This window comes from Telopea speciosissima, chromosome 7, assembly GCF_018873765.1.
Source record: "Telopea speciosissima isolate NSW1024214 ecotype Mountain lineage chromosome 7, Tspe_v1, whole genome shotgun sequence".
In the NCBI taxonomy this organism is placed as follows: Eukaryota; Viridiplantae; Streptophyta; class Magnoliopsida; order Proteales; family Proteaceae; genus Telopea; species Telopea speciosissima.
The window spans coordinates 52,668,186-52,694,276 of record NC_057922.1 but is presented as its reverse complement, the minus strand read 5'-3'; the positions used below and the strand labels follow the sequence as shown (position 1 = coordinate 52,694,276).

At 38.4% G+C, this 26,091-nt stretch overlaps 2 protein-coding genes across 5 annotated transcripts; one reads left to right on the top strand and one right to left on the bottom strand.

Moving 5' to 3' along the window:
• The first annotated feature begins 8,122 nt into the window (after window positions 1-8,122).
• On the top strand, window positions 8,123-9,634 carry LOC122669308 (probable galacturonosyltransferase-like 7). Its single transcript, XM_043866056.1, has one exon. It carries the CDS (start codon window positions 8,443-8,445, stop codon window positions 9,562-9,564), a length of 1,122 nt encoding a protein of 373 aa, XP_043721991.1. The 5' UTR covers window positions 8,123-8,442; the 3' UTR covers window positions 9,565-9,634.
• An 8,516-nt stretch (window positions 9,635-18,150) lies between these two features.
• LOC122669637 (two-component response regulator ARR2-like) lies at window positions 18,151-24,129 on the bottom strand. Of its 4 annotated transcripts, none has more exons than XM_043866440.1 (6): window positions 24,008-24,129; window positions 23,484-23,636; window positions 22,992-23,372; window positions 20,260-20,336; window positions 18,902-20,155; window positions 18,151-18,773 (listed from the first exon to the last, which is right to left on the bottom strand). In XM_043866440.1, the coding sequence occupies exons 1-6, from the start codon at window positions 24,030-24,032 to the stop codon at window positions 18,702-18,704; spliced, it is 1,962 nt and encodes a 653-aa protein (XP_043722375.1). In that variant the 5' UTR covers window positions 24,033-24,129; the 3' UTR covers window positions 18,151-18,701. The 4 variants fall into 4 exon arrangements, with proteins under 4 accessions (XP_043722375.1, XP_043722377.1, XP_043722378.1 ...); XM_043866442.1 differs by having other exon boundaries at window positions 18,151-18,770; XM_043866443.1 differs by having other exon boundaries at window positions 18,902-20,128.
• Window positions 24,130-26,091: the final 1,962 nt, after the last annotated feature.

Below are 26,091 nucleotides of genomic sequence, written 5' to 3'. Positions count from 1 at the left end.
CTTGATCCCAAAATACTACACTGTAGGTTAGGACATGTGAACTATAGGAAAATGCTTAAACTAGCTAAAACTCATAATTTACCATTAGACACTTCAATTAGATTTAACAGATGTGAAGTGTGTGCTCAAACCAAAATAACCAGAAAACCTTTCAGAACGGTTTCTAGGAGCACTCAACTTCTTGAACTTATACATTCTGACATTTGTGACTTTAAATGCTACACAACTAGAGGAGGTCGGAAGTATTTGGTAACATTTATAGACGATTTTTCTAGATATTGTCATTTATACCTGTTAAAATCTAAAGATGAAGCATTTGAAAATTTTAAAAATTTCAAGAATAGGGTAGAAAATCAGTTGAATTTGAAAATTAAAAGATTTAGAAGTGATAGGGGAAGAGAATACAAATTGACAGAGTTCAAGGAATTCTGTGCCTCTGCAGGTATAATCCTTGAAACTACTGCTCCTTACTCACCTCAATCAAATGGCATAGCTGAAAAAAAGAACAGGACGTTAACAGAGATGTTAAACTCTATGTTATTGACATCTGGCATGCCCTCTTGCTATTGGGGAGAAGCAGTGTTGACTGCAAATCACATTCTAAATAGACTACCACATTAAAAACTGACTTCTACACCTTATGAACTATGGCATAACCATCCCTGTAGATATGACACTCTTAAATTTTGGGGTTGTATAGCTTATGTTAGGATACAAGACCCTAGGAGACCTAAGGTGGGACCTAGAACAAACACTTGTGTGTATCTAGGTTGTGCAAAAGACAGTGTTGCAGACCGATTTTTGGATCTATCAACCAATGTGGTGATAGAATCTAGGGATGCCATATTATTTGAAGATAAATTCCTCAGAGATAAAGGTCTGACCTTGCCTGATTTGACTGAAATGGTTACAGAATCATCTTTAGAATCTGAACCAATTATTTCTGACACTACTCCCACAATGCTCCCTGAATCAGAACCTAGAAGAGTATCTATTAGAGATAGAGTACCCAAAGATTTTGGTGAGAATTTTGTGACCTACCATTTAGAGGCTGATCCATCCACCTATAAGGAAGCGATGAGATATAGGGACTCACTGCTATAGAAAGAAGCCATTGATAAGGAAATGAGCTCTTTAATGCAGAATGAGACCTGGCACCTTGTTGATCTGCCTAGAGGGGCCAAGACAATAGGATGTAAGTGGGTACTGAAGAAGAAACTTAATCCGGATGGGTCTATAGCTAGGTATAAAGCACGATTACTAGCTAAGGGCTATACCCAGGTGAGAGGGATAGACTATTTTGACATCTACTCCCCAGTCTACCATTTGACAATGATAAGGATTCTTCTTACCATAGCATCTATTGAGCATTATGTTGTGCATCAAATGGATGTAAAAACGGCTTTCCTTAATGAAGACCTAACAGAAGAAATCTACATGAACCAACCTGAAGGGTTTGTCATTGAAGGTTCTGAAAAAAGAGTTTGTAAATTAAACAAATCTCTATGGTCTTAAACAAGCACCTAAATTGTGGCATGAGAAGTTTGACAAGACAGTAAAGAACCTTGGTTTTCAAACCAGTAACTCGGATAAGTGCCTTTATTTTTTGTCTGAGTCAAACAATGTCGCCATTATTTGCTTGTATGTAGACAACATGTTGATTCTAGGTTCTGATTTCTTTGTAGTGAGTGACATTAAAGAAACCTTGTCTAAAGAATTCAACATGAAAGATCTTGGTGTGGTGGACACCATTCTTGGAATGAGAGTAAGCTTCGATGAGTAAGGGATCACCCTTAGTCAGTCTCATTACATTGAGAGGCTACTTTCTAGTTGGGGATACAGTGATTGTAAACCGATTGAGATACCCTATGACTAGAACAAATGGTTGAAACCTAACACAGGCGACATCATGAATCAGTCAAAATATTCTAAACTGATTGGTAGTCTCATGTATGCAATGAGTTGCACTAGGCCAGACATAGCCTTTACGGTAGGCATGCTGAGTCGTTTCACTAGTAATCCTGGAAAAGAACATTGGGATGCCCTGACGAGACTGATGAGATACCTTAAGGGTATTCTAGATTATGCTCTATGTTATACTGGACATCCTCTAACTTTGGAAGGATATTCTTATGCATCTTGGTGCTCAGATTTGGGAGACAGCAGATCCACCAGTGGTTATGTATTTACACTAGAAGGAGCAGCTGTAGCATGGAAGTCCAAGAGACAGACTAGTATTGCTCTGTCATCTATGGAATCAAAACTTTATGCTGAAGCTTCTGCAGGAGATGAAGCAGAGTGGATAAAGGATCTGATCATGGATATTCCATTGAGGAGTTTTAAGTTAAACTCCATATCTATATTCTATGATAATCAAGTAACAAAGACGATAGTGAATAACTCACTCTTTAATGGTAAGAGGAGACACATCAGGCTAAAATAGGCCATGCTGAATTATCGAACAGAACAAGGGATTATCACTTTGATTGATGTGAGATCGAAAGATAATACGGTAGATACCCTTACAAAGGGATTGAACAAAGATCAAACATTCAAAACTACGGGGGCGATGGGGTTAAAGACCATTTAGTCAGATCTTAACCTAACCCAGTATTATTTTGAATTATTCGAATCTCATCTAGCCTTGGTAAGCATTCGGGATAGTTTACATGTTTCAGATAACTTAGTTATGTTACTAAGTATGGGGGTTTGTGAAACCATTCCAAACTTGATGGTGTAGCAGATTTTCATGTGAAGTTTTCTTACTTTGTTATTCCACAAAGGAATATGGAAATTGTTTGATATGTTTCAATGATATTATGCTAGTCTTTATGTCATTTCAAATTTGATGACATGTCTTTCATAATATGGTATACCATTCCAAATTTGATGAAACAACATAAATCTATAACTGATATGATGAACACAATATTTCAAATGAAAACATGGTATGATCATTGTGATAGAGACTATATAGGATCGAGTTCTTATAAAGAAACTTGATGATGATGCTTATTGTTTTTTATATACCTTCAGCCATATATGGAATGTACTAAGTTCTTATTGTCGAACTAGACACTATTGAGCAAATGTTGAATTCATATTATCTTATGAAATTCATATTTGACAAATTACAGAGAATGACGATGATGGAGGAGAACGGTTGAATCTGGATCTCGATGAGGATGACTTACTTGATGAGTAAAGTCACATGGATTGCAAGGACTTTTTCCTTTTGATTATTTCTTTTGGTTTAGCCACTTGCATGTGGAACTTCGGTTTTATTGTTGGGTTTAGTTTTGATCTAAAACCCTAGTTTTATTTCTTGAAGTTTACTTATTGCTTATTTAATTTATTACATTATTGATATTCAATTTACTTTGATTCAATTACTGATTGAACAATGGTTTCTATACATGTGTGGTGGATATATGTAGAACATAGGAGGAGATTGTAAGGGTATTTATGGGATATCCCTTCATATGTTCTAATATAATCCTACTTGTATTAATGCCCAGGCTGTGAGGGGCAATCTAGTAATTAGCCCTTCTAACATAAACCCTAGTTTCCTTATATATACTAGTTGGAGGCAACAGTCTGGGTATTCCAAACTAGATCCTCAGGGTGTAATGTTTTAAGCAACCTTGTGCTTAAACCCTAAACCCTAACAAAGCTAAGCATCCTCTAGCGCTCACGGTAAGATTGTACATTGATTTACCCTCTTCGAATGCAACCCGTCCCAGGAAGAGTGATCGTGGAAGGGAGATGGAAGGAAATGGAAGGGAGCGCAGTCCTAGAGAAGGGAGATGGAAGGGAAAAGGATTCTCAGGTGCAAGAACAAAGTTGGCTAAAAACTGGATAAAATTAGGGGTGCTGCCAGTGGTTAAATATGAGATTTATGAGACTTGTAATAATAGGGATTGATCACTAAAATCATTAACCAGATCTAATAAGAAATCTAAACAAACCAGAGTATGAAACTCAGAACAGAAAACTAATCAATAGGAGATGAAATCAATACCCGATTTGGAACGAACTTTCAAGCTGAGATGGCAGCGTTTTTCATAGGAATAAAAGAGGCGCAAGACCTTCCTCTGGAGAGGTTATGGGTGGAATGCGATTCAGCCACGGTGGTTACTGGTATTCTATCTTCTAACTTTCCTTGGGACTTTATTCAGCACTGGTGGACAGCAGATGCTTACCTTAGATCAATTGAATGGCGCATTACTCATTGCTACAGAGAAGGAAATGTCCCCACAGACGCTCTAGCAACCCGAGCAGCGAAGCTAAGCACCTCGAAAAGATGGAATGACACACCAAGCTTCATTACCCACTCAGTTAGTTGGGAAGCTTTGGGCAGACCATACTATCGCTTCAGTTAACGATTTGTGAGGCTAGGGCCTATTGTATCAGTACCTATGCTTGAGTATTCTCTTGTTCTTTTTTCCTTCAATTAATACATACTTGCTGACCTTCTAGCAAAAAAAAAGTAAAAACAAAGCAAGATGAAAGATACAAAAATAGAACAGGTTTCCCACCCATTGGATCAGACTCCCTCTAACCTAGCTTTCCACCATGGCTGACAGACTCATAGCAATATTCGAAAACTTCAAGCTTCAGTTCTATAAATCGTGAGGAGCTCTTGGCTCTATAGAATTTAAATAAAAATAAATAATAAAAGGTGTAAGTAATTATTTAATATAAAAATATACTATTTTTTTAATTTTAAATGTTTTCTTAAGAAAAAAACATAAACAATTTCAACATTTTTGGAATAAAGCCTTTGGGATGTCGAAGATTTAAGAATGTTATGTATATAAAAAACAAATTTAATCAATTTTTAATAATTTAAACTGTTTCATTTTTTAAAACCAAAACCGAACCTAGCTAATATTTTTTATTTTTTAAACTAAAACTGAACCATTTATTACTAAAATAAAATAAAATGAACCATTTATTAAACTAAAGAACATGGACGAGGAGAATTTTTCCACAGAGAGTGATTCAAATTTTTTAGGAAAAACACCTATTTGGATTTTGGATCATAAATAGCAAATCCTATGAAACCGCACAATTTCATTTGTAACGATTCTTTGGAAGAATCATGATATTCAAGAGGCTTTGTGGGAAAAAAAATAGATGAAATATGATCCAAGTATCCGCAACTGTTTAGAGATCCAGATGTGTAAATTTTGAGGACGAAATTTCTGTAAGAGGGGTGGATTGTAATATCCCGCATTTATTTGGTGATCTAGGTATGGAATTTCGAGGACGAAATTTTTTAAGGGAAGGAGAATTGTAAAACCCTAAAGTTTGCCTAAGGGTATTTTTATCGTTACACCTATTTCAGTATTAGGGCAAGTTAGAGTGTAAGAAGTTTGGACTGGCTGGGGGTTGCACTTACATAAGCTTGGAAAGTAGTTAACCCTAGTGTGCCTCTTTATTTTGAATTATATTATTATTTTATGGTTCATATATAAATGGCTTAGTTCGATTTTGATAAACGGTTTTGGTTTGGTCTTGATACCGAGTTCAAACCTTGCATCTCTTCCTCCTGAGCATGGTTCAAAGAATCAATCTTGGATCTACGGAATTTCTTAGATTGGACCTGTTGCGGTGAAATCTGACTGTCGTCCCACTTGGCCGAGCTGTCCTACACAGGTAGGTAACACAAGACAAAAGACTGCCGACTTGAGTCGATTAGTACACTCTGATGCCAAAGTCAGATCTCTGCAACAGATAAAATACTGAAATCCAAAAAATAGGAAAATGAGAATCCCCTTTACTTGGAATATGAGCTACTGTTTATAGGTTTGAGTTACCAGATCCGTACAAGAATTGTATGTTCATAGGCAATAGCTTGGGTCTCATGTAATCCTAGGTGTCTTTCTCAGGACTTGACACCTATCGGGTTGGGAATCATGCAGAAAGCATGACCTCGATCAACCTTGGACCGTGGTTAAGTTAGTTAACCGTGCAGGTTTAGGCATTTAGAGTCCTGGGTCCGATCCAAGTAGACCAGGCCGATCTCACACCTGACTCGACGACTAATTTCACTTAGTACGGGCGGGTTCGTTTTGTCATCGGGCCGTCAAATCGGTTATTTGCATTGCTTGGTCCCATACGTACGGTCTGATTTTTGACCTAGTGTTTGATTCGGCATTAGCCGGTCCGTGTGGATTGGCTGTCTCCAATTATGGTTCATCATGACCCATAACGGCCGAAGAAAAATCCCAATCTGAAAATACAAATTGTTTTTTTGTTTTTAAATTAAAAATAGGGTTTTCCATCCAATCTAGCCTGATTCAGGGCGATTCGGAGAGGTATTTGCCGACACCGATCCCAGTCCGATTCCCATTTACTAGTCTAAAACCCTGCTCCCAAAGGTCCCTCCCAAGGACAAGATTACTCAAATAAAATGAATTCAGTGACTCCAGACCAGAGGACAGAGCTGAGAGCAAAGAAATGCAGAGACGGTGGAGGCCAGGCTGGCACTAAATGTAGATTCGTACGTAGAGTCAGTAAATTATTTTGGTAACAGTAAGAGTCAGTAATTTATGGTGTGTGGATAATGTGTGTAAGGAAATCAGAATACGGTGTTGTATTCATTGATATTATCACATTCAATTTCATGGGGTCATCATGTTTCTGATCACAGAGAAGAGATCACAAATCAGGGGCAGAGATGTCATCTCCCCATCATTACTACCTCCCTTACTGCAATGCTGTCGGTCAACCAGTCGAACGTACACTGCTCCCGTACCATTTCCTTTGTTTTCTTCTCTTACTAAATATGATTATTTCTATTTCTATTTCTATTTCTATTTCGAAATTTTTTCCTTCAATTTCTATTTCTGTCACTCACTCTAAGTACCTCTATAGTAGGCACTACTGAGTCACTGACTAGAGAGAGATGCGTAATGCGTGGTAGTAGGTGAATATTGGAAAAACAACATACACACTTCACACCGCACCGTTGGTGTCACACATTAATTACAATTACCCCCTCACCCTGCAGCTGCAGCAAGCGCTACCGAAAAACATAATTGTCTAAATTACGATCTGGTCCCCAGATAATCGTCATTGGTCAGCCGACCACGATCACGACCACCCAGAGAGAGAGAGAGAGAGAGAAAGTAGTTGTTGACGAAGACTCTGGCACCGGCAGGTGTTTCGGGGCTCCTCGTTAAAAAATTTTAAAGACTAAAACTAGCAACCCAAGTGGCCCAGCCCCACCGGATGTCCGTGTAAGTAACACCAGACATTTTTATTTATGGCAAACCCCAAGACCCACCACCTTACTTACATCTCTTGTGGGCCGTTTGATGTTTTTTTGTTCTGAGAAAACAAAACTACAAAAGGACTAATAACCTCCTCTAAATTCGACGAATTACTTTTAATTGTAACGATAACGGTTAATCCCCAGGTTTCTCTCCAACGACCCCCCCCCCCGGTTCCAATTAGCTGGATAAACCCCAGCAATATCTCTTTCCATATTCTCCAATTAAGGAATCAAATTAAAAATAAATATTCTTATATTACGATTATGCCCCCCTCCCCCCTTCAATCACAACGGAAGGAGTATGCTTCTCGTAATCTCGTCATCCTATTCTCTAGGACCTAACTGTCATTTGGCAGAAAAGACAAAGACATACAGCTGGCACATCCTTCTCCAATGCCCTGCCTGTCTTGTTCTGGTTTTTTTGCCTTAAAAATTCTTAGTTTCCTTTTTTTGCTATTAAAAGTTTCTTAATCTCTCTCCCTTCCCCCTACCTTCAGAAACAAATAGAGGAAGTTTTCTACTCTTTCCTTTTCTTTAATAATTCCCTTAATTATATTATATTATGCATTTTCTTATATTAATTATGATTAGGTTTATATTATGTAACCATTATGCTTATTATTTCCCCCAAGTGTTCTACGGTGGGCAAAAAAATAAAGCAAAGCTGGGAAAGGAAAAGGTTTCTTACTTCTGCTCTGGTTCAGCTTCCCCCAACAGAGAGAGAAGAAGAGAGAGAGAGAGAGAGAGAGAGGGGGGAACGCAGCAGCAGCAGCAGAAGAAGAAACAAAATACAGGAGGACTACAGCGCACACTAGCACTAAGGGCCTCTGCCGACCCTCTCCTGCACTCTGCGCCTCCCTCCTCCTCCTCCTCCTCCTCCTCCATGGATTCTCTACCCTTTAGGCTTTGTACCTTTCATCTCACTTTCCCTCTACGTGTTTGCTTCGTCTGCACGGAGTTCGATTTTTGAAAGAGGAACCCCTGATTCCCACCGCCACTCCTCTCTCTCTCTCATCCCAACTTTTCTCAGGCTGGCGGACTTCAAGGCACCCCTTGCGTCTCTCGTGGTCTACCTATCTTCTAGATTCGCGGATCCCTTTGATTTCAAATCGAAGAGGAAGAAGAAGAAGAGAAGGGGCGGAGAAGATTACCGAGTCAAGATGCTCTGGATCATGAGGTTGTCCGGTTTCTTCTCCGCAGCAATGGTCATGATCGTCTTATCTCCGTCTCTCCAATCTTTCCCTCCCGCCGAAGCCATCAGATCCTCTCATTTCGATGGATACCTCCGGTTACATGGCCATACTTCGCCACTCAATTCCTTGAATCGGTTTTCCTTCAGAAAAGCCTCGACATTTCGCAATGCGGAGGAATGCAGTTCTGCCGACACCAGAACCTCCGGCAAAATAACCGTCTGCGACCCTTATCTTGTCCATATCGCCATCACACTCGACGTCGAGTACCTCCGCGGCTCCATCGCCGCCGTTCATTCCGTCCTGCAACATTCCATCTGCCCCGAGAATATCTTCTTCCATTTCCTTGTCTCGGAGACGAAACTTGAAACCCTAGTACGTTCTACTTTTCCGCAGTTGAAGTTCAAGGTGTATTACTTCGATCCAGAGATTGTGAGAAACCTGATCTCGACTTCCGTGCGGCAAGCGCTGGAACAGCCGCTGAATTACGCGAGGAATTACCTTGCAGATATCCTGGAGCCGTGCGTTCGGCGAGTGATTTACCTGGATTCTGATCTCGTGGTTGTGGATGATGTTGCGAAGCTATGGGAGACGGAGCTTGGTCCGAGGGCCGTAGGCGCACCGGAATACTGCCATGCGAACTTCACCAAGTATTTCACGGGGAATTTCTGGTCAGATAAGCGGTTCTCGAGCGCGTTCGCAGGGAGGAAACCATGTTACTTCAACACGGGAGTGATGGTGATGGATCTGGTGAAGTGGAGAAGGTTTGGGTACACGAAGAGGATAGAGCGGTGGATGGAGATTCAGAAAAATGGACGGATTTACGAGCTTGGATCGTTGCCGCCGTTCCTGTTGGTATTCGCTGGACACGTGGCGCCGATTGAACACAGGTGGAACCAGCACGGGCTTGGAGGGGATAACGTCAAGGGTAGTTGTCGTGATCTTCATCCAGGTCCGGTCAGCCTCTTGCACTGGAGCGGAAGCGGCAAGCCTTGGCTTAGACTCGACTCGAACCGCCCTTGTCCTTTGGATGCACTCTGGGCCCCATACGACCTCTACGGACGCCCGTGGCCTATTATTCCGTCGCATTAGGTGGTTGCCCGTCGCCGGTAAATTCCTACAGGTGGAATGTTTCTCCCTTTTATTTTTATTTTTGTTCTCATTCTCTTTTTAATTGCTCCCACCGTTTTCGTCCCTTATGACTTACTCATTTTTCTTAAATTATTAATTTTTTTTTTTTTTCTCTCTAATTTGTTAAAAAAAACTTTGCTCAGGCGATATTTGTATTCTATTTTATTATTCGTGCCTCTGAAAATAACGAGAAAAAAAAAGGGTACAGGATATTCAAATTCAATTGTTTTCTTCGGATTGCTCGCTCCTTCTTTTATATATATAAATAAGATTATTTATTTTCCTGTAAAATTTTAGATAATTTTGTTGTGGTTGGATGTGGATGACTGGATGAGTGAGCCGAGAGGAGGAGGAGGAGGAGTGTATGTCACTGAAACCAGAAGACTATTGAAACTCACGAGCAATGGGAGTCCCAGCACAACTGGGATTTCATGTTGAAATGACAGACTTGACCTTTAGTACTGTATTAAAAATTACTGTCAAATTTGGTTTTTCCCAGCACAGAAAATGGCCAGCGAGGTGGTGTGGGTCAACCTGTCCAAAGTGAATCACTCTGACCTGTGAATGAGAAACATAAATCAAAGATTTTTCAAATAAAATTATAAGGACCGAGGCGGCGGCTTTAAATGGGCGGGGTATTTTGGGAACATAAATTAAAACCCCAAATGGTGGCTGAACCTTCTTCGTTCGACCTTTGTTCAAATATTTTTAAGGGGAGGGTTCTGAGCAAGTGGCGTAGAGTAGAGAAGCCCACCTAAAAGGGCATCATCATATATTGAAGGGCATTGAAGAAAGAAAGAGTCGGACACGGTTATGCTAATGTGTCATATTATGCCAGCTGTCAGAGAACCTTTTTCATATATATCCACCCACCGATAAGGGTAAGGATTGGGCACGCTGCCAGCTCCAGGTAAGTTAGTTGTTGTTTGCTGTGTCCAATGAAGGTAGGATGAGCAGGACAGGAGAATCATCATATCCACAGGGATGTGGAGAAAGATAGACACACAGGCTGAGGCTGGGCACAGTGTCGGCGTGCGTGCCCTGCTGTTACCCTCCTCTCCCTTTGCGCGCACCAATGCAAAAAAGTGTTCCAATTGGGGGCTTGTCTCAAATTAGCCATAACAGCCCATATCGGGTGAGGTTGATACTTGGCTGATACTGTACCGGTGGTGGACCGACAGTTCTTATCTAGGATAAATGTGTCTAGGAAATTCAATTTTTGGTTTTTTTTTTTTTTAATTAAAATTGAGGGCATACTGCAAACAGGCGATTCCTGAGAATATATATGGGATCTTGATACTGAAATTAATAACCATGGATCAAAGAAATGGTCGGGGGCGTGGTGGCATGGATTGGTTTTTGGGGTTAGCAAGTGGTCCGAAGCTCTCATTTTCGTATAGATTGTCTGGGAGTAGGAAATGTCCAAAGCTGTCAATGACCAAATACGTAATGGTGATGAGAATTGATTCCTTTCCTTTTCATGGTCAAGGCTGCAGTACTCCAGCCCCACAGTATATAATATTTATAGGACAAGAGATCGATGTTTGGTCATGTATCCCCGGCATATGAGGCGTATGGTACTCATACTCGGCATTAACATGGGATAAGAATTTCGGTTTTACTGGGTGTGAGATACTGGTAATTTAATTTTGTGCCAGTTTCTGTGTGTCTGGACTCTCGACTCAGGATCCATGAAATCAGCAGGCAAAAGCCTTCTTTTTACCATATTGGGATTTTAAAATCACTATATCTTATATATATTCCATATTTCATCTTTATTAGATATATTGTTAATTAATCACTTGGTTCCACGTGGATGCCTGCTATGCTCATGTCCTTGCTCTTGCTCTTCTTTGTTTTTCCTTTTTGCTCTTTCTTTGCATACTTTTTGGTGGAAGAAAATCTATTACGGAATACTTTGATGTAAAAGTGGTAGGGAGGGGAGGAAGGAAAGGAAAAAAGGGGAGGAAAGCGACTCCAAATAAATAATATGGTCTTTTAGATTTATATTTCTAATCACCCCTTGTTTTCTTCACAAATTCATATTCTAATTAATCACTTTGTCACTGTGAGTGCGCTTTGGCCATGGAGGGTGTGTCTGATGGACTAATAATGATATGGGGGAATTGAAGGAGGGAAGAGTCTTGTGCAACAAGAAGTTTCTTGGAGAATTAGAACTACAACCAATGATTTGTGGTCCTATGATATGACTTGTCACACCTTTGGGTTCCCGGCTATCATGTTCCTGCCAACTCATCAATTTTGTTAAATCTATATGATCCATTCCCATTGCCAAATGGAGTGGAGACCAGGCTTCTGTTTTTTGTTTTTTTTGACAGGGGGTGAGGGGAGTGTTAGCATTTAACCCATTAGAGACAGACCCATGAAGGGGCCAAGACAACAGACCCGCAAGGGACCAGGAAGGGCCCACGAAAGATCAACACTTATTTCAGAAAAGACCTGATTTGATGCAGGTGATAGGGGAAGGGTCTCAAACTCAAGACCAACACACACCAGACACCACTACGACCAGGCTCTAACTTATTTAATAATAATTATTTAATTAACTAGTAAATGCTTGTGAGAGTTTTTTTTTTTTTTTTTTTTTTTTTGGGGGGGGGCGGTTATGAATACTTGGTGAGAGTTTAGAGGTTGTTTGAATCGTTGAGTCACGTGTTTGGAGTGGATTAAAAAGATCCAAAAGAGTTATACAGAAAATAATGTATACAATACCAGTAAAAAGAGTTATATAGAAAATAATGTATACAATACCGGTAGTACATACATGTATTCTCATATTCTCTCTTCTCTCTAACACTCTTTGATATTCTCTTTTGTCCCTAACCATCTAGATCCATTGTATACGAATCGTAAGACACTTCGTCCCATGTATCTTTTGACTTGGTATGGGGAGTTACCAATACAAGTAGGCGTATAGACCACTCTCTCTTTTAAAATTATTTTACGATGAAACAAATGTTTGGGCTTGACAAGGATATATACTTGTGAACACGAAGACAACCTTTACCAAACCAAGGTAGGCAACTTTCATTAAAAAAAAAATGAAGAGAGAATGTTTCTCTGAGCGACAAAATAGTATTGTATATACGAAGACAAAGAAATTCTTTCATGTAAAGAAAATAGAGATAAACACAGAGGTGCTAGCATATCCTACCCTGCAACTTACTTAGAGAACCTTCTACCTAAAAATTAAAAAAAAAAAGTTAAAAAACAATAAAAATAGTGGAAAAAGGAGATTGGCCAAAAGCTCAAAGGAAAGCATCCATTCTTTCCTCAATGGTGAGTGGGGCCGTGGGGGCACGTTATGGGTATCCAATGTCCTTTATGGTTTACATCAATCAAACATTGTTGGACTATGTTTGGGCCATTCATATAATGTACTCTCTTGCACGTTCGTGGTACTCTTTGTACATTATGGCCTATACGATTGTCAACAATCAAAGAATTATAATTTCCTCTCTCAAAACAAATCTAAAATACAGAATTCTTGTTTTCATGCACAACCCACATAGAATAACCTTCTTATATAGCTCTATTATTTGCCACATGATAGATCAGATGGGGTCTAAATTTTATGAGTTCAATTAAACTTGTTTGCTATAAAATGTTAGTTCAATGGAGTCAATCGCATGTCTAAATAAACCTTTGAAAATTCATTCATAAAAGTATTTTTAAAAAAATAATTGAATATAAATTTAAGACTAAAAATACATGGATAGGTGTATAATTAAATTTAAATTTAGTTGTCATCTTCTCCCTCTTAGCCAATTAAATTCAGTTTAGGAAGAAAAGATGAAAATCATTTTTTTTTTAATAGAAGAGTTATTACTTTTCCACGGGAGAAATGATAATTATAAATCCAACCAACCCGTAAAATGTATGTTCTACTAGTTAATTAGAAATACCTTCAACCGTAAAATGTATGTTCTACTAGTTAATTAGAAATACCTTCAATTCTTTAGTTTATAAGTTGTTTCTTCTCCTTCTCCAATTAAATTAAATTCAGTTTAAATAGAACATGTGAAAATCAATTTTAAAGAAGAAGACATATCTCTTTTCCATGAGAGAAATGATAATTATTATTCCAACCACCACCACCCCTTCCCCACCCACAAAAACAAAAAACAAAAAACAAAACAAAACAAAACAGTTTACATCAATGCTTTGGTGGAAGATCTCTCTCTAAATGTTGCCCTCAACGGTTAAACTGTTAAAGGATACATCAAACCAGGTGGAGAGCTGTTCATTGCCGTAAAATTGTTTTGAGTGGACATCACAAAGGATATTTCGCTTTCGATATGGTATCAGGGACCTTATCAAACTATTTGTCTATTAAACACATAGGAGAAAATCAAAGGTCATTTCATGTGAAGAGAAGAGAAATAAACACAGAACTGCTAGCATGCCCATTACAAGAGCTATAAACTAATTAAGTTCTAGAATCCATCTTAGAATAGAAAAGATTTGGCACTTTTACATAAAATAGAATTAAGAGTTCTCCAAATCAAGCAATCAAGTGTGTTGCATGTATAGGAAAAGACATTGAACTCTCTCTCTACCATTAAACTTTTTAGTCTCCAGTGGTTTTAGACTTCTTTTGCAGTTCAGTTTGGATACTAAAAGTGTAAACAACTGGGAATTAGCATACTCCATTTTACATAGGATCTGAGATGCAATTCTCTTGATACCCAAGTTTCTCTTCCAGATTCAATGCAAAACTAAGCAATATAACTTCTCCAAGAATTTTTGGAAAAAAATAAAAGTCTAACATAGATAGATTTGAGGATACATATAGGTTTAGTTTTTGAGCTTTTGAAGCAGCATGGATGTACATCATATAGTTTCTATAATATTCGGGGAAAAGTTCTCACGAAGGCATTGTATTACCGCCCTCTCACATAAGGTTAAGGGTTTTTTTTTTTATTGTTTTCCCTTTCCTTTCGTGACCATATGGGTCCCATATGAACGATATTGTTCTCCATGTTGCTATTAGTTTGCATGGGAGATTCCTCCCACACTAGCGTCATGAACCCTCTTCCACAGTGTGGGAGAATCTTCCATGTCATACCAATCACAGTGGGGGAACAGTTTCGTCAAATAAGAGAACCTACGTGTCAGGGAGGAGAGAGACAGTCAGTGTAGATCGCAACAAATGATCCAGATGTGAGAGGGCATGGAAAAATATCCCCACACTGTCAGTGTAGACTATGGAGATCATTTTCCTAATTTTTATTATTGTTTTTTGTTGGAAAGTTTTTATGGTTGACCTTTGGAGACTTGGATGAATGAATACAAAGAGGGAGGAAACACGTGAAGGAGATGAAAGCTAAGACCAAAAAGAGAAGCTGTATAGGATCAAACCTACCCTTTACAGCTAGGAAACAACACAGCTCAGACTCAGATCAGTGGTATCTAGATTATGGAAGGTGAGGGGACCATCCACCATCCAATGATCCAAACATGGCCGACCACTTTCTTTCTTAGAGTATTCCTTTATTTATTTCCCTTCTTCTTTCACCATTGAACTCCAAGCACTCTTTTGGGTCCAGTCCTTTATTAACTCCAATTTAATTTTGCTGCCTTTAACTCCACCCTCGACACAGTTCACCCATTTTCCAAGTTACTGTTCACATAGGGCCATCACCCCAATCTGAAACATACCTACCTAAGAACTATAAACATTAAAGGTAGGGAGGGACTCCCTGAGGGTGAGGCCGGATGCTATATCTATATATATGCAGGTGATACACATCTACTGCTTCCTTATTTGTGTGTAGAGAGAGAGTCATTATGGAAGTGAAAAGTGTCATCATCATCATCTTACATGGTTTCAAAAATCTTTTCTGTGAGTCTTGTCAGATGAGGAAACCTATTAAGCTACTGTTTCAGTTTAGATAATATGATTCATTCTGAACAATTTGAATTAGTCTATTCTTATGTGGGGGGGGCATCTCCTGTGACCACTTCTGTGCATGGTAATCTGAACTACAGTATCTTAATTTTGTGGATTAGTAATACAAGGGTTACTTGATTATACTCTCATAAGTTCAAATTTCTATGCTATTATATGAATGCTTTTTGTTAAATTTCATAGAATGGTCGTAATGTGTTTGGTAAAAGAACTAAATGAAATAGGTATTTGCATCTTTTCATGAAAGATGTCATGCCTCACTGTGTTGTTAACTCCACTTCTTCGTTGTCTACTGACGGACAACCATCTATGGGTCCAGTTTTCCATTGTTGCCATCCAGAGCTGAATAACAGGATGAAATGGAACCACCTTCTACGTTATGTTATCTATAGTTATTGATGCTGAGCCTATGATCTCAAAATACTTTATTGGAAGGACTTCCCTACTTCCAGTTGGACACAAAGTTTTAGGCACATGGAACTCCCTTTTCTATTTCTACATTATAAAAGTTATACTACACTTGCTGATACCGACTGGGATGGATACTCTGATAATAAGACATTCAACAAGTGGTTATGTTGTCTGTCTTGGAACCAATTGTGTCTCCTGGAGTGCAAAGAAGCAACCCACCAGTCATGCTCTAGCTCTGAAGCGTATTGCTCCTTTGCTTCCACCCAATGTCTGAACTTACTTGGATCCTTTATATGCTTGGTGCTTTGGGTTTGACAATACCCTCTGCTCCTCTGTTGGAAATTATATCCTCCAAATCATACACAAAACTACATGTAACAAGAGGGTGTAGATTACTTATCTGAGTTACAGACCAACTAAGGTTGAAGATGATTTCAAGCATTTACATTGTGACACGAACCTGTAAATACATGATGACAATCAAGGAATCGGTGGGGCTGAGTTGTGTCACCGATCAACTGTAGATGCCTCCTATGGTGCAAGAGGGTTTTTGTGAATCAGCCACCAAGATAAAACAGCCCTGCCAGCCCCTCCAGTAGTAATTGCACTCACTTACTGGGCCATGTCGGGACACTTTCGGATTGTGCTCAATCAACCAAAGGGATAGAATAGAAGAATCTCTCAAAACAGTGAATAAAGAGGCAAACTCAAGAGAGAATGTGAGCAGAGTATATGGATAACAGAGGGTGTGAATAATACTTGTAATTCATCATACAAAGTGTTCAAAAACGTCTTCTATATATAGAGGAGATATATCCCTTCGAAATACCCTTCCTAAGGGATGTGTCTATCCAAAAAGACACTAAGAAATTGTCCATGACCGGTACTCAATGAATGTTGGACGGCACACAAAGAAGAAACACCAGCACCGGCGACAAGCTAGTTAACGCTGGAAACTGACACCCAGCGTCGAACAAAGAGTCATCCAAGCCGGCTTGGTTTCTGACAAACCCCGACAAATAACACTCTCTGGCCAACGTCGGGCAAGCGACAATCAATGTCGGAACGACATCGGCCCAAGAAAAAGAAACAGACCATGGTTTAAACTATCTTAACATTTCTTCCCTTTTCCATCCCGGGATGTAGGCATCTTCAACCAAACCATGTTGAATTTGTTTGTTTCTCATTTTTCTGTTTATTTACTTTAGTTTTCAACACAAAGCATAATTCATCCGATTCCTGTTTCAACTTTCAATGAGTCAATAGCACCAAAAGACAGAGAGTTGCAACAAAGAATGCATAATTTGGATTAACCATATATGTTAGGAAAATAAGAAGCTTACAAGTAACAGTCTTTCTTCTCTACAAGGATATATAGCAAGCCAAGATACACTGGTAGGGCTGCAATCCTCCTCCATGTTATCGTATTCATTTCCAACAACCATAAATGACTAAATTTCAAATTACTTGCTTTCTCATTGATTACATGAAATATTGAAATAGGTCATTCTAGTTCATAATGACTTCCATACCATTGACTTCTGAATTTGTATAATTGCATATAATGATATAATCCATCTTGCAAGTTCAAATAATGTTGATCACATCATCTCGGATAGTTTAGTGTCTATTCATTTGTTATCTGAAGATTATTATTGGTGTCTATTTGGCCATGCAAAGAGAGGTGGCGGTGGCTGGGCTGATCTCTCTTTCAGAGCATCTCTTTGCAAGGTCCCACCGATTGCTGGATGTGAACCCACACCAAAATTACAATGGTCAAGATAGACCACTTATTGACTAATGTATGCGCTATAATCAACTCATTCAAGTTTTCCCCAGTATGAAGACTTTCAGAGACGACCCAAGGCGTTGGAGGGGGGGGGGGAGCTGGATGCAAGGTGACCAAGGCGCCTAGGCGATTCCTTGTCAACTACATTAGAGAGGGTGCCCAGTGTTACTCATATTGGGCAAAAGCACACAACAGATATGAGCTGATATCTTGACCTGGTAAGCAGCATTAGACCACACCCCTTAGATCTTCCTTAACACCTCGCTAAAAGAACAAACAATTACTGAAACCGTGACACAATTAAAATAACTAGAGCAACAAAAATAAATGTCTTAAAAGACCATATTATTAGACGAGCATAAATCATCACCAACAGCAGAAAATCAAAATCTAAAGTCTCCCCCAGTACAGTAAATACAAGAAATGACCTACAGAGAAAATCAATATTCATGTCTTCAGCAATCAAATTGAATCTGTACATCAAACTCAATACCTAAAGAACAAACCTAGTGTGTTATCTGAGTTACAAAAGATTCCCATCTCCACCACAAACTTGTGGAGGCCTCGGAATCCTTCATCTCTAAACTAGCAATTATGGAAACCCACACTCAACTTCAAAACCTTCTCTCTAAAATTAAAACTTTCTTGTTAGTTTTAGATACTTTAAGCAATCAAAATTTTGCATGTACACCACCTTTCTATATCATGCAGCTGTTTCCTACAGAACATTTCCCAGGATATTGGATCCATACCAGATAAACTTCAAGCTCCACCACATTGTTGCATGATGTAACTTGATTCTTTAAATTCACAGCATAACTGTGCAAATAAAAACAGAGCAACCCTGGTCCATGGAGAGATAAAACTTCAAACCTCCTTCCTTTGACAGAAAATGAGACAAAGTAATACATCCATAAAAGAAACTATACACATTAGCACTGCTACCATGGAGATAAGGGCCATCTTCTACACTGGAATATTGTCCATGGTATATCCATCGAAGTTATAGTCACTTTCAACCAGCCCAAATCCTTGCTGCTGTTTTTTATTTTTTTTAAAAAAAGAGGGAGTTGTGAGACTAGATATCAGATTATTATCCAAAAAAAAAACTAGAACTGAAGGTTAGGAAATTAAACTGCAATCAGGTAGTAGCTACAGAAACTGACCTGTTTGAGAAGTGCACTCATGAGGTCATCCTGACCAAGGTGATCAGGAGTAAGTACAGTCTCACAGCTCAAATCAGGTATTGCTTCAGACTTCACTCTAAATGAATTTTCCATCAGAGGATTGTTAGACCTTTGACCACTGTTTTGCGTGTTCCCATGTCCATTTGCTTCTTCATAGGAGTTCACTGCATTGCCAACAACATGCATATTCATGCTCTGTCCATTTTTCTGGCTAGAAGCAAACCCTTGGCTAGCCAGAACTGATGGTGTGTGGTTTGTGTTGCTTTGAATGATGGAGTTGAGATGTTGAGAGGCCTCAAAATTCAGACCCACATTCTGTAATTCCCAGTCTTGGGTTTTGAACTGACGTAGCTCATTAAATATATCATATCTAGGAGCAAAGCCTCTTGATCCTTTTAATCCCACGTTTCCCCCTTCTTGAAATATTCCTGTAGATGTGAGTGGAGGTACCTCAGTACCACTTGCAAGAGGAATACCATTTCCAGGCAGTTCTATCATGTGGTTCATTGAAAAATCAACCACTGAAGAGGCTTGGGAAACAGGGTTGTATGCTGCACTTTTACCATTTATATTGGTCTTTTTTCTTTCCAAGACCTGACCCGAAATCTCATTTGAGAATATTTGTTGCCCAACGGTTGATTGGATCCTTGAAGTATGACCACCTGCCATCTCATTCAATGATGGCGTCCTTGACTGGGTTTGAGTCATCTGTATCATCAAAGGACTACCATGGTTACCATGTATACCATGCACATGGTTCGACAAGGTCGTTCCGAGAGATGTCGGCATATTTAGAAAGGTTGATGTTCCCTCACTGACTTGCAAACCAACACCACCAAATGATTGGACTGACTGGGGCAGATGAGGTAGCTGTTTTGGTTCCATGCTGGTTGGGAGTCCTGGCAGTAGGCTCACTTGCTCACCACTGTTGCATAGTTGTTGCCCAGATCCAAATCTTAACTTTGATATTTCAGAATTAAATATGTTTCTCTGATCTACAATAGGCATGCTTATCCCAGTGGAGGTAGTCGTCCTTGTAAACCCTGCCTGTAGTGTTGCAAGACTCTGATGTGGGAGTTGACCTGAGACAGCAAAAGCTTGGAGATCGAGCCCATCAAGTGAAGACATTGACCTGAAATTTGCTTCTTGTGAACTCATGAAAGGCGTGTTTACTCCACTTAACCTTCTAAGATACAAACGATATTTCTGTACCATATGATTGCAAACATGAGTCTTCACCAGAGAAAAACACTAAATTAGAATAATACAGCATAAAGGAGATGCAATACAGTGTGATCCATGGATAACAAGTCTATCAAACAGAACTGCAGCTATACCTGAAGGTGGCTGGCAACATTTTCTCTAGTGAGCCCAGGGACATTCATCAGCTCCAGAATTTTCTTAGGAACAGCCTCTGCACCATGACACACAAATTTCGACAAAGAACGATGATTAAGACCAGTTAAATACAGTAAATCAACAGAAAGCATAACCAAATAAATGGTCATCAATTTCATAACAGCCTCTGCATTGACAAATAAAATTTAAAACTAGAAAGGCACCTTGGACAGCCCTTACGTCTTGCATTTCCCTAGAAAAGCTGCAAAAATACTAACATACTGAAATTCTTAAATGTTACTAAATAAAATTGGTACAGATTTTGAAAACCAATCCCCTTAGGACTGATAATAGTTTTATCTGGCTAACATTGATAGATTCAATTCAAACGTATTAGTTGAACTGTGTTGTACAAAAGAACTAGACTCAAGATCTGTTTACAGTCAATTTAAGATTCCTGGGCAAAACCTTTGGCAACAAGGCATGCTTTACGTCTTCCAACTGATCCATCTACTCCTTTTCTCACTTAATAATTCAAGGTCTTTGAAGAACCTCGGTTTGATAGCAGTAGGTTTCTATCATTTGGAATTCAGTTACTTCTCTTAGACCTTCACAGTTCACATTAAGAGTAAATTTCAAGAAGGGACGGAGTATAAAATCCCTCTTTTTATCCTCTTTTCCATCATTATCCTACTTTATGATAAGAATTCCACCATAGCTCATTGATCTACGAAGTTTAAACATTTCAATGGTGGTTTTATGGTACTTTGGTCCAATTTGTAAATCTACACCTTTTCCAGAACTTAGCTACCTATTGGGTAAATCTACACCTTTTTCCTTTGTCTCCATTTTTTTTTAAACAGATTATGTAACTTTTCCTTGATTTGTTTCTGGATTTCTGAACTATGGGAGCCTATAGAATGTTCAGTAATATCACTGAGTAGCTTTCTTTTACCAATCCAAATTTTAATTATTTGTTTAAGCACTTAATCTTTTATTGTATAAGACCAATAGACCTTCTACTATGTTGATTTTAGATAATCTACAATGTAGCTTTTATATACATGCTAATATATATAATACATAAAAATTCCATATTAACCACACAGATATCAATTGTTCATGCTTTCAGAATATGTGCCCATCAGATGTTGAAGAAATTCTTTTACCAATACAAATATTAGAATTTAAGTGTAGACTTAACTTGTGTGTGCTTAAAACAATAGCACTCTGTTTAGATTTTTTTTATTAGTTAAGGGTGACTTCTCAATATTGTGAGATAAGGTTTAACATGAGATAACTAGATTTGTTCTCACCACAATAGGTAATTCCCGTGTTTTAGGCAGAGGTCGAAATTCCTAATATTCATGCAACTTAGATGTGGGCGAAAGCAAAAGTACTTCACATGGTGCATTGATGCCAGATTACCACCACTTGGTCAAACATAATTCAAATCTTGCACGGCAGTCTGTTTTCTCAAGGATCTAGAAGAGTGTAATTAGTTTGGATGGTAGGACTTTTAAGTCACAATTTAGATCTGCTGATTGGTTGAGGATTCATTACTTTAGGACACTTTCAGTGACACAACCATATGATCACAATTAGCAACTCATAGAAATTCAATTTGTTTTACCTAACTGTACAACCTATCATATCTTCTTCTTTTTTTCCTCACATTTTACTTCATTTTAATACTGCCTGTGGTCTATAAAATGTTCTTACATAGACAGGCTACCAATCACCCGTCTGAGATAATTAGGATAGAAAAGACCAGGACAGGGGAATTATAACCAGTTTACAGAAAGAAAAATGACAATTGATGTTAAAGTTTCTTTATGGAAGAGCGCCCCACCCACCCCTCCCCCCCCAAAAAAAAAAAAAAAAAAAAACTAAATAAATAAAGAGAGAGGGAGAGAAATTTTTTCTTTACGGAAGAGAGACAAGGATTCATTTTACTAATCAAATTTAACAAGTGGTCACAGTCACAAAACCCAAACCAGGTGCAGCTACTACTATAAGAAAGAGAAACTCAGGATGCTTGCCCTCTAGCATGAATAATCAAGTCATCAACTCTATCGTGACTTGGGATGCTTTCCCTAATAAAGTTTTTATTTACAAGTAAAATTTTACTTGTTTGGATGAAAGGCAGCTCTTGTTGGCCTGATTATCATAATATTATCCAAATAATCCTTCATTTAATCATTATTGCAAGTAGCACATGCCAATTTCAATAAAGAAATTGACAAAGAGCTATATAAATAAAGGCCATCATAAACAAGTACAACAGAGGTTCGAGGATCGCACACATTTCCTCCCTTAGCAAATACAAGAGATCAAGGAACAAGTTGTGGTTAGCAGAAGGGGTTATCTCTCCTTAAATCTGTTTATATTCTTTTGAGCCAACAAAATGTACCAGTTTCTTTGCTTTTGATTATTTACCATTGACTTGACATTACTTTATTTAATATTTTACATGGAATTACAATTTTAAAATCTCTTTTTTTCCTGCAGTGAAGCTTATTAAGTTTCCTTTCTTCATCCTGAACTCATTAAGCAGTTTGACTATAAATGACATTTTCAAATTGAAAATAATTGCACTACGTTAGTCTCACAGAAAAATTATAAATGGTCAGACAAAATTTTACATATACATTATAGGCACAAAGGGAACAAAGAGGAGGAGAAAAAGAGGGATCAAAACCAGGAGAAGACATGGGTAAGTAATTCATACTGTCAATGCCTAGTTGGTTCACGGCAGCAACAAACTGTTGATGAAGCTCAACCGACCATACCACCCTTGGCTTCTTCAATGTGGAAGTATCATCCCTATCCTCCCCTTCATCTTCTTCATCTTTCCTCTTCTTGGAACTCTTCCAACTCCCTTCATTTACTGAGGATGCATAGTCTGCATCATCAGATGTTTTTCGGGGCCAGTCACCATCTTCTATACTCCCTGATTGCTCGAAGTCCTTCAACTCATTTCTCCTCTTCCGAACCACATGCTGCCATATGTTCTTGATGGCTTCAATCCGAACCGGTTTGATCAGGTAATCACATGCACCATGAGTGACACCCTTCATAACAACATCTTTTCCATCATCTGCCGACATCACTGCATATAATGGCAGAAATCACAAATATGAATTTATCAATATCAAAATAAAAAGCATCAAACTTGCATGATAGGTAAAAAAGTTGAGAAGAAATTAGTTTGAGGACTTACTGATAACTGGCAGATCCATCTCCAGCCCAATGTGCTCAAGGAGCTTGAATCCATTCATGTCTGGCATGTGGACGTCGCTAAGAACAATATCGAACCTACTTTTACTCTCTCGAAGCATAGACAATGCAACCTCAGCCCTTGAACATGTGGTAACTGTAAAAAACCAACCCATTCAATCAATTAATGGATAAACCAAACTCCATACACTTTTAACACAAGTTCAGGACATCTTGAGTTATATGTCAAACCAAAATAGCAGAATAAAACAATTAAGCGTTTCGTAAATCTACACACTATATTTGTCTCAAGTTTCTTTTGATTTGATTTCATAACTAGTTATATCCTAATACTCTTTGTCCTTCAAAAATTCCAAATCCTTTAACCATTCCAACCGCGAATCAAATAACAGATAAACAAGGAACATAAGTAATCAACTTTCTTCCAAGAACACCTTTTAAAAAAGAAACAATTTTCTCAAACAAAATGAAAAAAAAAAAAATCAATTCAGCTTGGAAAGGAGATACCTTGGTAGAGGCAATTCCGAAGCATTTTCTCTAGAATCTTGAGACAAGTCGGATCATCATCAACCACCAAAACACGAAGGCCGGCAGGGAACTGATCAGACACCCCATCACCAACCTTAAGGGTAGACCTATCCATGTAAGTACCTGAAAACCACCCACAGTCAAACTTGCTTCTGCTCTGCTCTCTCTCTCTCTCTCTCTCTCTCTCTCTCTCGTCTTGGTTACATACGGAAATCTGTTCAGCTGGGCCTATCCGTAATCATCAGTGGAAGCATCAATCAATACTAGAAAACCAAACTGGGTTATCACTTTTTTCCTTCTTCTATCTCGATTGAACGACCAAGTAAACATCCGAAAACACCCAATTCCAAATCCAGAGTCTATATCCCTGAAATCTCAATCAATTTTTTGTATTTCTCTGAAATTCCCTGAAACAGTCGATAACTTCGGAGACATGCAAGAGAATTGAAAAGCTAAAATACATTTAGAACATCATCTATAACGTTCTGTAGTAGTGTTATTTAAGTAATAAGAGAAAGAAAAAAAAAATACAGAATCAAAATATAAATATATGAGTAGCTGTTTTTGATCTAGCTATCTTTTTTATTTAATAACTTTCCGATAAGAGTGGATCCAGCTCATCAGACCAAATACCCAGCCAATTAACAAAATTCTATACAGTTGCTCTTATCTTCATTTTTATCAAAATATTTTCTTAAAAAACTTTGATCATTCATTGACCAATTTCCTTTTGAATTCTTAGCCAAAAATTCAAACTCTGTCAAAAAATAAAAATAAAAAGAGTTGAACTGATTAGATTATGTCTTAAATATCCAAATCCAAGTAAAAAGATTTTTCCTCTTCATTTCCAAATTAACCTTAATAAATAAATAAATAAATTCTATTTTTTCAGAATCTAAATTCTCTCCTTTTAAAGAAGATATCGTCTCCATCGTTTTTATTTCTTATGATTCCCGTGGTAACCAAGATCTGCACATCTCATCACAGTCAGAGAGTTCAAGAAAAGTAATCAAACTTCAAACCCCAAAATATCACAATTCACAGAGAGACACACCCTTTTATCAAAAAAAAAAACAGAGAGACACACCCAGAGAGAGAGAGAGACGAGAGAGACGAGAGGGGATAAAGTTTTCGGTTTTGATGCAGTGACCAATCGGATAAAAGTCTTTATCTTTTATTATTACGAAGATTAACCCAATTATTATTATTATTAATTTTTAATTTATTTTGGTTTTAGCTTTTTTATGGTCGAGCCGTCGAGGTGGTATTGCTTTTAAGGAAAAAACGAATATATGTAAGTGCGAGCATTGTTTCACGCGGGGATTAAAAAATATTTCGCCAGTTGCGGTGGGGTCTAGGTGACGGGGATAACTGCCACGTGGCATTCCCGCTTCAGGTGACGCCGTGACGGGAGATATGCGACGTGGCATGTTCTTCTTTTCTGTGTGTAATGTCTATTATTGATGATAGAGGTCCAAATCCAATCATGCACGTATAACTTTTTTTTTTTTTTTGGTGGATAACTTAACTTGTCAAAGTGTAAAATCTCGTCGGTCTCAAAAAGGAAAAGTAAAGTAGGGATGAAACCCAGATGATGGACTGATATGGACGGCTTATGATTGGTGGGATTTCCTCTTTCTTTTCCTTTTTTGGGTAAAGGGGAAATTTTTTGATACGAGGAGTGTGTACAAGCAGCAACTGTTTTTTTATTTGATAAACAGATATCTATTTATAAGAACGAGTGATGGACCTGATATCTTTCTTATACAGATCGACAATCCACGTAGTGGACAATGGTCATTGTGTCATACACTCTATAGATACAGCCTTCCGTGCCAAGGTGTCAACCACATGGTTGAGAGACCTTGGTAAGTACTCAAACTTACATTCTACAAAGTAAGTTGGTAATTGCAAAATATCCTCGATAATGATCCGGAGACCAGGAGGGGGTTCCTTCGCACGGTCTGTTAGCAGCTTAATGATCTCGATATTATCGGACATTGATAGGACAAAGTTCATGAAGCCACCGAGTGGATGATGGCCAATCCATCACACATATAATT

Coding starts and splice junctions, on each gene's coding strand:
- LOC122669308 (XM_043866056.1), top strand. CDS start 8,443: ATGCTCTGGATCATGAGGTTGTCCGGTTTCTTCTCCGCAGCAATGGTC.
- LOC122669637 (XM_043866440.1), bottom strand. CDS start 24,032: ATGCTTCGGAATTGCCTCTACCAAG. Junction 23,637..24,007: donor TCGGAATTGCCTCTACCAAG/GTATCTCCTTTC, acceptor GGTTTTTTACAG/TTACCACATGTTCAAGGGCT. Junction 20,156..20,259: donor ATGTTGCCAGCCACCTTCAG/GTATAGCTGCAG, acceptor TCTCTGGTGAAG/ACTCATGTTTGCAATCATAT.